The following is an 11,275-nucleotide window of genomic DNA, read 5'->3' as shown; positions in this document are numbered from 1 at the left end:
GAAGTCCACAGTCATACCGATTATATAATACATTCATTGAAACATCCCAAAATAGAATATTGATATTATACAGTGATTACCGAGCTTATTACGGAATTGTCAATCGTATTATACTATAAGAAAAACATGATATGACTGAATATTGTTTATTTGTAGTTTCTGAAAGGGGCATTTTTATGATAATTTCTATTTAATGTACTAGCATGTTTTCTGACTTGTCCCGAATAAAAACAGTTGTGGTTAAGTATTATTACTCACTGAGCTAGCGACTCATTCCCCGCTAATATTTTTTACAGAGACAGCAGTTGTCGTATGCGAGGATTTCATTAATTAGAGTGCACAGGTTGAGAATTTTTGGTGAGCCTCGCACTTGTTCGCGTGGGCGAAGATTTTTATCAATTGTTATGGTCTTTTCTTTGAATTCTTAGAGTCGCTCCATAGTCTTTCTTTTAGTATCATGAGTATTATTTTGCTATTAGTCTTATGTTGAGTATCGTTATTTAGTATCAAAGTTGGAGATAATTAATATTTCTGGTTGTTAGTGAGTTGATTAGTAATGTTGGAGACTTCTATTTTGGTAAATTGATAAGTTTTCAATTGTTTGGTATAATATTAGGATGTTTGGTTGTTGATTGAGACAGAGAAATTTTTGGGATAGTCCAAAAATAGGGAAAACTCTGTCCGATTTTCTGTAAAATACCGATGAGGCTTACTTGGGGGCACTTGCTCCTAGGTGCCGGTTATGATTCTAAATTGGGTCGTGACAAGTTGAGCCTTCAATGTTTTTTCCTTTATCATCTTTGATGATTGTGGAGACATCTTCCTCATAGTAGTCATTTTGATGGCTTACCGGTTTATCGAGAAGCATTTCCTTGTAGGAATGTGGTGTTATTTCTTCTATGTCCATATGGTTGTTTTTGTCTGGTGGTTCCGGTGGTATTAGTGTTGTAATAATGGTTGTATCCATGGGAGCTAAGATCTAGAGAGAAGTAGAGAGAATTTTTTTTTCGAGATATTGGTGTGGTATTCTACGTCCAAAGACCTTTATGATTATAGAGTAACGCTCACATTAGTTGGACATAATGCTCTTATTCTCTTTTTGATTTTAGTTTCTTGTACTTTTTTTCTCATTTAGTATCCGATTATCAACTAATTCGACTACTTTGGATTTGCGCCATATATAGTTCATTAAAAGGAAACAAGCTTCTTATCAAGTATTTTTTATTTTTATTTTTATTTTCAAGGCTCGGACTTAAGACCTCAAATTAAAGGGCGGGATTAAATCACTGTATTACTTGGCGATCTGTAACTTTTGTGTTGAATTCCATCAGCTACTAACTTCCTAACAAAATAGTAATCAGAATTTATTTTGACAGACAAAAGGACAAAGTTGAGTTGGGTTTTACCAAAGTACTTAAAACTTATACTTATTTTTTTTTTTTTTTGGTCACTCTCTTAGTATCAAAACTGGTTACGCTAATGCATTGCATGGCAGCCAACTGAATTTGGATGTTCTTGAAGTTTGACCTATTTATTATTTGCTCATAAATTACCTTTAGATTTTTTCATCTAAGCAGTTAATGTTTCTTCAAGTTCATCAATGCGAATGTTGTTGAAAATTTTTTCAGTAATTATCCATTTAAGATAAGTCAAAGTTTATAAGAAGAAGAGCTTGAGATTGGAAGTTATTTTTTTTAGTTTCTTATCCGGTGTTCAGTATTTGTAAGGTCCGATTAAATTATTTGTCGTGTCGGGAGTCCCTTGTTGGGAGGTGAAGCATTCCTTCACAGGCGACTTCGTATACAAGATCAGAGGCAGAGCTAGGTAGGCGGAAGGGGTTTCAATCCTACCTTCGCCAAATTCTTGGTGGAAATTAATTGCTTTTGTCGTGAATAAAATTCGAATTCGAAACCTATGGTTGAGGATGAAGAAGTTGAGAATGGAAGTTTAATACTAGTCGTGCATGTGCTAGGATAAAATTACAAATATAATGCTCCATTCTATTTTCAAATATTGTTCTTCAATAAATTTTAACTCATCTTAGAGCTTTCCGCCTTATTAATTATAATCAAATTGTTGCCTAACTTCTTCCTTTCTCTATCTGGAAAAATATTTGTCGTTTTTCCTTCAACTTGTTTTTTGTTGCGATCCTCGTTTATTGATCTGCTACATAGTTAGGTCTGATATTATTTGGTTTGAATTTCAATCTAATTTAGATAATGTAAATTTGGAAAATAAGTTGAGTACTCAAACCTCCAAAATAGTGTTAAAAAATGTACTCATCAGCCTAGTTAATATGTAACTAAGCTTTTAAACTGAATGATAAAATTCAGTTTTAACTGAATAACGGATGAAAATAGTTAGGAACTTTTATAATTGCAAAGGAAATTATGGTAAAAACAAAAAAGGGAAAAAAAATAAATATATATATCAACGTGATTCTTTAAATTTATTTTTGAATGGTGAAAGTGTAAAAATCAAAATATATACTAAAATGCAACGCGTTTGTAAGCATACTCATAAATAACAAAAAAGTTAAGATCGCAGTCGACTGATTGACGTTTAACTCTCAAACCATAACAAACAAATAAAAAAAGGATAACCGAAGTGAATAAAAACCGACATTTATATTTCATTTGATAATACGATATTAAAGTAATATAATGTTCTCGAATGGAAAGGGCCCGGGGCAGATGTAGTGTTAGAATTATGAGTTCATATGAACACAATAATTTTAGCACAATATGTTTGTTAAATGGTTTATTAAATAAGTAAAAAATAATATATTCTGAATTAAGCAAATCAAATTAATTTTGTTAGAAATTTGAACGCGAACTCATAAAGTTTGAATTAACACCCATTATGAGGTAAATTATATACTGTAATTATTATTTCTTAGGGGGTATGCAAAGTCAATAATGGACAAATAAAAGTGAACGGAGAAAGTATAAAAATAACTTTTAAACTCAATAAATCAAATGAGAAATAAGACAATTCCAAAATTAAACGTACAAAGTTTAAATTTTGAACACAAAGTATACATCACTAACACCATTTGTGACACAAGAATTTGTAATTATTAGTATTTTAGTTATTATAATGTCTGAACCAACTAACAACTCACATTAATGGACGGTAAGTTTTGTCGTGATATTACTGAATTACTTTATTTTGTCTGATTGTCTACTACTTTAACTGCTTCTGTTCTGCTTACACTACATCTAGTCATTATTTTTGTTTACTATTTACACTTGCAAACGTTACATTGTTACCAAATAAAACTGAAAACAAAACGATCCATTGTTTGATGGTAAATGAACAAAGATATTATAAGGATTTATGGTTTGACATGAGGATAGAATTCAAAGTTGTAATAGTCCAGTCTGCTAGTATTTTGTCGATGTAAGATTCGACTAAGGTGTCACTTACACCCCCTTGGAACTCAGTGACGTAGGATTCGCATAAGGTGTCACATACACCCCCTTTGGGACTCAACGTCCTCGCTGAGGTTTGCCTTTACGCCGTTTAAGGTTGCACGCGGAGTGACTCTAATACCATACGTAACAGTCTAGTCTACTAGTGATATTGTCCGTTTTGGACCTAGGTCATCACGGATTTAAAACGCATCACTAAAGTCTAAAATATGTTTACTTATATACCTAACATCTCTTCCGTATTTTGTCGATGTGGGATTTACCTAAAGTATCAAGAGTAGCTTTAATATATATATATAGAGAGAGAGAGAAGATTGTGAGAATTAACCAACTTTATAGAAATAAAAGAAGTCTTTGAAGTTTGACTATAATATTGTGTGAAAGAACTTGAAGTCTAATATAAAACAAGTCAAAGATTGGATGACGTTTTGTACGAGTAACGTCCACCGGTTGTGTGCCACAGAAAATATCGGATGCCTTCGACGAGTCTCACGTCGGAATGACGCCCTTGACAGAGGACAGTTCGATGAGGGGCAGGAATACACATGTCACCTTAAACGAATTTCACGTCGGAATAAGAAAAGAACTTAAAGAGCTTTATAAGAAATAATGCAATAAAAATTTACATGATATACCTGCTTTTGAAGCTCAATATAACATAATCCGAAAAATAAATTCTTCCGACCTAACCCCAAAACAAACAATATGTGCCATAAACTTAGGTCGTGACACAAGCGATGACATAAAGGTGCAAAAGGAAATTGAAAAACAAACTGCAAAAACAAGAAAAAAATACACATCATGTCAATGATTTACGACACATGATTTACGACTTTGATATATCAAGTTTTCCATGTTTTTACTTCACATATAATTCAAGCATTTCACGTTCCTAACATGACTGACCAGTTACCAATGACAAACGTCCAATCGATCATTACCATTTTCAGATTCTCAATTTTCCTTGACAAGCAAACAACACATAAACTCTGAAATTTCTATTACAACGTTGTCTGTCCGAAAAAATTCCATGGACCCCCCTCATTTTGACTTCCATGGCTAACAGTGTAACTTTTTAAAAAAAAATTATTAGGTAAAAAATAAATACAATATATCTGTTTATATAAGTGGCGGAATTATTAATCTAAAAAATAAGACAAATCACCTTCTGTAATATAAAATATATTACTTAATAGTGTAACTTTTTTTTTTACACTTCTTCGCCCATTTTTTAAATTTATCATTTAGTTAAGGTTCTGATACAAGCATTAAAGAATTAGTATTTAACTGCTTTTATTATAAATTATTTAGTACTCCCTTCGGTCCATAATAAGGGTACACCCCTTAAGAAAATACTAACTCCTAGAAAAAAAATAAGTATTTTAACTAAATTATCAATAATTAAAATTTGCATATTGTAAACTTTGACACATTGGAATACATGAATAAGGGAAAATTTTGAAAAAATAAAGTTAATTCCTTCTTGATTATGTAAAAGATCGCTTATTTTGGACCAAAATAAAAAGGTAAAATAAATTACCTATTATGGACCAGAGGGAGTAACTAAATCAACCTTTATCTCTTTTCGAACTCTTTAGATCATTTATTGAAGCAATAATAAATTTGAAAAATAATAATTAATCTATTCTTAATTTTTCTAATTGGAGGACCGGAGAAAATACCAATGTACAAAGCTAAATTTTCTTCCTTGATTTCCTTAGCCGAAAACTGAAAAAGGAAGTCTTGGTGTAACTGGTAAAGTTGCTGTTATGTGATCAGAAGATTACGGATTCGAGCCGTAAAAATTCTCTTGAAAAAATGTAGAATAAGATTGCATAAAATAAATTCTTATAGTCTGATCTTTCTCCGAACCTTTCACATAACGGGAACTTAATATACTGGACTGTCCTTTATTTCCCTAGCAAATACCTCCTCCCCTCTTCAGCCATAGGAAAGAAAAAGAAGATAAAAGTAGCAAAAGAGAAAAGGAAAAACTCTACCCAAGAAGGGAACAGAGAAACAATTACTCCTAATGCAACTTCTACCAGCTTGAAATGGATAAGGATAAATGGATAAGTTTTTAGCTTTGAATTCAGTGTAAGCTAAAAGTAAAATCCATGCAAAAGTAATTAATTCTCTCTATTTCAAAAATTTATTTATTTGCTACTACTACTAGTACTCATGTTTTGACAATAATATTCTTGAATGGGGTGCCTAGAGACTTCTTCTCTATCTCTTTCTCTCTTTCTCTCTTTCTTCATTTAACCTATTTTTTTTCTTTTTATTTATTTTTTACTTTTTAATTTATTTTTAGTTTTCACCAATCATATAGCAATACATGTCATACAAAGACAGAGACTTTGCATGGTTGAGTTTTTCATTTTTTTGGACAAAGCCAAACTCAACCTCTTTTCTTCACTCTTTATAAGGTTAATCCATCTTCACTCTTTTCACCATCTTCACTTCACACCATCACTCCTCAAAATCTCTTATTTTCTTTCATTTTTCTTTTCTTTCTCATAATTTGCTTCTTAGCTATGGTTTTCAATAGAGATATTGCTCGCTTTTCTGTTGGTGTTATTGGTTAGTTCTTCAAATTTTGAGTCACCACAACAAAACAAAAAACACACACACACACACACAACAAAACACAAACATAGAATTAGAGTTGAAGAATTTTTAGTTTTATTTTTTTAAGGGAAAAGCTGATGGGATTTTTCTTTTTTTTTCTTTCTATTTTTATTTTCAGGGAATGTCATTGCACTCATCTTGTTCTTGTCACCCTTGTAAGTTTCAATTTCCACGTTTTTTTTCGTTAGCTTTCCTTTATTTAGTTTAGTAAATAAGTTTTTATATATATAACATTTATAATAAGTAATATAACATTTATATACTTATATAAAACATTTATATAAGTTGAAGGGAACTTTGACATAACTGGTAAAGTTGGTGCAATGTGACCAGGAGGTCACGGATTCAAGCCGTGAAAAAAGCCTCTTGCAGAAATGCAGGTAAGGCTGCATACAGTAGACCCTTGTGGTCCGGTCCTTTCCGACCCTGCATATAGCGGGAGCTTAATACACATTTATATAAGTTCCTTCCTTTTACCTTACGGGAAGGTATTTGACTCAGCATAGAATTTAAAAAAATAAAAAAGGAAGGACTTGAAACTCATGATTATAAACTCATAGATAGGTCTTATATATGTAGCTTAATTATCTGATTATCATGAGAGAAAATTTTGAAGATTACTAATTTGTTCATAAATTTTTGTTTTAATTTGATTAATTACAGGCCAACTTTCATACGTATATGGAAAAACAAGTCAGTGGAGCAATTTTCTCCTATACCGTACCTTGCCACATTTGTCAACTGTGGGCTTTGGGTGTTGTACGGTGTCCCTTGGGTACAACCAAACAGCATCTTAGTTGTGACAATTAATGGCACTGGACTTGGCATTGAGATCGTGTACTTAACGCTGTTTTTCTTGTACTCTGATCGTAAGTTAAGGACAAAAGTTTTTCTTGTCATCCTTGGTGAAATTATCTTTGTTGCTACACTTGCAATTTGTGTTCTAAGTTTTGTCCATGGAAACAAGAAAAGAGCTGCTATTGTTGGTAGCATTTGCATGGTTGGCAACATTTTGATGTATGCTTCCCCTTTGGCTGTCATGGTAAATACTATCTTTCCTTTTTGTTCTTTTATCATATATTGTTCGGATTCTTTAAAAATATTGTCCGGTGCGTGCATGTCAGATCCTCCAAAAGTAACTTTTTGGAGAATCCTACAAGGGTGCAATATAATTTTGAAGAGTCCGAGCAACGTATAACTTTATTCTTGCATGTTACAAAAACTTGTCACTATGGTGGAGCTACAGTCAGTGGCGGAGGCAGAATTTTCACTAAGGAGTTTAACAAAGAAAAAAGTTAAAAAATTGAAAGAAAATGTAGCTAGTGATATAATAAAGATTTTGAATCCCTTGACCACTAAGCTATGATTTTTGGATTTGTTAAGGCGATTCAAACTATAATACATTGAGGTACAAACTGAATTTTGTCTTATATATTCAATTTTATTTTTCCACGAAGGGGTTTTGGCGAACACTCTTCTGCCCCTGGCTACGACCAGTAAAGGATGGGCACTTGAACATTCTTCGCTGAAAAATTATACTATTATACAATATTTTCTTTTGGTTGTTTGGTTTAAGAAAGAAAGGAAAAAAGAAGAGAAAAAGAGAATCATGAAAATGGCATTTCTAAACTAAAGTTTTACATGTTGTTATTGCAGAAACTGGTGATCAAGACCAAAAGTGTGGAATACATGCCTTTCTTCCTTTCACTTTTCTCTTTTCTCAATGGTGTTAGTTGGACTGCCTATGCTCTTATCCGTTTCGACGCCTACATTCTGGTAAGTAATTCAAAAATAAACTGAATTTAATTTGTTACTTGTTTTTTTTCTTTTTAATTTTTTTTTAAAATTTTTTTAAGTGGATTGTATGCTCATAAATAGTGGGGAGATACACACATATACATATGAGTACATGCTACAACAACAACAACAACCCAGTATAATCCCACTTAGTAGGGTCTGGGGAGGGTAGTGTGTACGCAGACCTTACCCCTACCCTAAGGTAGAGAGACTGTTTCCAAATAGACCCCGGCATCCTTCCCTCCAAGAACTTCCCACCTTGCTCTTGGGGAGACTCGAACTCACAACCTCTCGGTTGGAAGTGGGGGTTGCTTTCCAATAATTGTCACAAGGTAGTTGTGAAAGCTTACTCTAAACTCATTGACTTAAAATTGTGAATTTGGATTATCTTTGGTTTACATTTGTGGCATTTAACATCTCTATAGGCAAGATGACAATCTTTTTTATGTTTATAACTCTTTCCTTATATAAACAACAATTCTAAAAAAAGAAAAAGGGAACTTTTTATATTGATTCTGTGATGTCACAGTAGCAGTAATTTTAGTATGATAGCTCTAGCTTAACCACCAAATCAAAACTTTCTTGGTTTGTAATTTATCTTTTTAACCTTACAAAGATCTTTAAGTTATTCCAAGTATCAATGAGAAAATGAAAGGTTATTCATAACAACCATATAAATTTGTATGGACTAACCTCTATATATATATATATATATATATATATATATATATATATATATATATCGTTTGTTACGAATATTTTTGGATGCTATAGCGAAGTGCTGTTATAGTGAACATATATTATAACATAACATAAAAATTGGTTTCAAAAAAACTTGACTTTTATAGTGAATTGTTGTTATATGGGATGTTGTTATAGAGAGGTCTGAATGTATATAATATATAATAAGAATTAGCTACTAATTTGTCGCTAAGTAGCATGTTGCTAACGTGATTTTTTGATAATAGATGGATTTTTATTGTTTAGCGACAGAATTTGTCCGTCATGTTCCTGCTTTTTGTAGTTAATATTAATTCTAAATCTGAACTTTTTAATTAACCAATGTCCATTTCTCTGATTATCAATCTTATTTTAAATCTTTTAATACCTATACTTTGTTTCAGGCACCAAATTCAATGGGAACTGTTCTTGGGCTGGCCCAATTGCTACTTTATGCTACATATTACAAGTCCACTAAGAGACAAATAGCAGAAAGAGAGACCAAAGGTGAACTGGTCATGGCTGAAAAATCTGTTGCTGGGGTGGCCCAAAAGCCTAGAAATGATTCTAGAGTTTAAGTTTAATTTTGTGGTTTTCTTAAAGCCCACTTCACTTTAGTAATTTGTCTATTTAGCCCAACTTCTTTTGGGCCTTTTGTTTTTCATTAGCTTCCAGTAGCCCCCCCCTCCCCCCCCCCCCAAAAAAAAAAAACCTCCCCTATGGGTGCCTAAGGTGCCCTATGTAACCCCCCCCCTCAATATGTAACAATGGTACAAATAACATGGAAATTAAGTTGAAAAGTCAGCAGTTTTCATTACAGTTGTTTGCTTCAATGAAGATAACGATTTCTCAATAGATAAGGGACGAAGGATATTCATGGTAGTGCAGTTAGTATATCGTTATTTCCTACGCAGCCCTTGTCCGTAGTGATATCCTAATTCGGCTACCTTTCCAACTCATCAAGACAGACATTAGAAACGAAACTATTGTCAAGGGAGACCGGAGTACGCTATGCCCCATCACCTATAAAAAGATCAGTTACGGAAGTACTGCACTTCTCACCTTAGGCCCCCGGCATCCTTCCTTCCAAGAACTTCCCACCTTGCTCTTGGGGAGATTTGAACTCACAACCTCTCGGTTGGAAGTGGGGGTTGCTTACCATCACAGCATCCTTCCTCCTCATGATCTGAGTCACATCAAAATGATGGTGTGATCCAAGTTGGCGGGCAAATAAGACTTAATGACAATTCAGGATAAAAAGATTCAACGTTTCCATCTTCAAGATTATAAGCACCCATATCTCTTCCACCACCGTCTTCCAATACAGCATTTTCCTCACGCCAATCATCAGTAAAATATATATGATCAGGCTTGACTCCTGTAAACTTAGATGACTCAACGAAACTTGCTCCATTAACACTCAAAAAAACTGCTAAATTTCCCAAGGTGTTAATCTTTTTCAACTTACCATTGATTACATCTAGTTCATATACTTCAAATTTAAATGTCTTTGGACCATCTCCTTCCTCTCTCGGAGGCTCATTTCGTTCTCGTCGAGGATGGGCAAATCGGTTAACAAGTAAAAGTTTATCATCTACCTCAACTAGGTAGAAGTTGATTGAATGCTTTTTGTGGCGAAACAGATTCAGATTATCGTCAAGCCAAAATAAGCGTGATTCTACAATTGGTTGAGAAATACTAGGCCCTGGAACATAAAAAACACAAACTTCTCCAGCGTAAGTTACAAAAATAAATTGACCCTTATAGTAAATCATATTGAAGACTCCACCAACTCTATATTCAATTTCAAATTTGGTCCAGCTAAGATCTCCAGGTCTCCAAAAAGCCAAATGATTAACATCTGTATAATAGGAAATCACTAATACATAATCTGATGTAAGAGAAGGATTAGCAGATAAGACAGCTTTGTCGATCATGTGATAGATTTCTCCTTTTGGTATTTCATCAAAACCCTGTAAAGCCAATAACGCTTTTGGTGAAGGAAGTTGAATTTGTGTACGGGAAAAAGGATGCAATAAGTTAAACTCTCCGTAATATGACATAGTGAACAACCATCCCTCTGATGGAAAACACTCTCGCCCTCTAGCTTCTGGGAGATATAATATACGTGAGACTTTCCCCTTAGAAAGAGAGTAAAATTCTCGATAATCATCGTCTTTATCATCAGCCAACATTAGCAACGGAACTTGAGGCGAAAACACATCAAAGTTTTCCTTTGTAGCAGCAGTTCGCCACGACGTACAAACAGCACCAAAAGCAATGAAATCTTCTATCACTTTAACGCGCTTTGGAATCAGAACAAGGAGTTCGTGGGGCAGTTCTGCCCAGTTCGCCATAGCTTATACAACGAAGAGGGAAGATGGAACGAGGGTCGAGGATGTAATACACATACAAGGATTCTAAAGGGAAAAGGGCAAAAGCTTTATTTATGGTTTTGACCTACATATACAGGTTATATATATGTAGGTCGTTGTTATAGTATACTTTTTTCTTTTTATTTAATTAATATATTTCTTTATAAACATAAGGGATAATTTTTACAGACTTCCTCTAAGGTATATATATATATATATGATTTACTTTGTATAACAAAAGTAACTTATTTTATTTTATAATTCAAATCATTAATCAGATTGATATATTATTGGGATCTTTACACAAATAGCCGGCCA

At 33.2% G+C, this 11,275-nt stretch overlaps 2 protein-coding genes across 2 annotated transcripts; one reads left to right on the top strand and one right to left on the bottom strand.

Moving 5' to 3' along the window:
- The first annotated feature begins 5,631 nt into the window (after positions 1–5,631).
- On the top strand, positions 5,632–9,464 carry LOC104248205 (bidirectional sugar transporter SWEET7-like). Its single transcript, XM_070155623.1, has 5 exons — positions 5,632–6,017; positions 6,184–6,220; positions 6,729–7,107; positions 7,722–7,841; positions 8,987–9,464. The coding sequence occupies exons 1-5, from the start codon at positions 5,972–5,974 to the stop codon at positions 9,158–9,160; spliced, it is 756 nt and encodes a 251-aa protein (XP_070011724.1). The 5' UTR covers positions 5,632–5,971; the 3' UTR covers positions 9,161–9,464.
- Positions 9,465–9,778: 314 nt separating this feature from the next.
- Positions 9,779–10,939, bottom strand: LOC104223942 (putative F-box protein At1g65770). The gene has a single exon (XM_009775483.1). The coding sequence runs from the start codon at positions 10,937–10,939 to the stop codon at positions 9,779–9,781; it is 1,161 nt and encodes a 386-aa protein (XP_009773785.1).
- Positions 10,940–11,275: the final 336 nt, after the last annotated feature.

The sequence above is a fragment of the Nicotiana sylvestris genome, chromosome 8 (genome assembly GCF_000393655.2).
Source record: "Nicotiana sylvestris chromosome 8, ASM39365v2, whole genome shotgun sequence".
Classification (NCBI taxonomy): Eukaryota; Viridiplantae; Streptophyta; class Magnoliopsida; order Solanales; family Solanaceae; genus Nicotiana; species Nicotiana sylvestris.
This window is presented reverse-complemented; position numbering and strand designations above follow the sequence as displayed.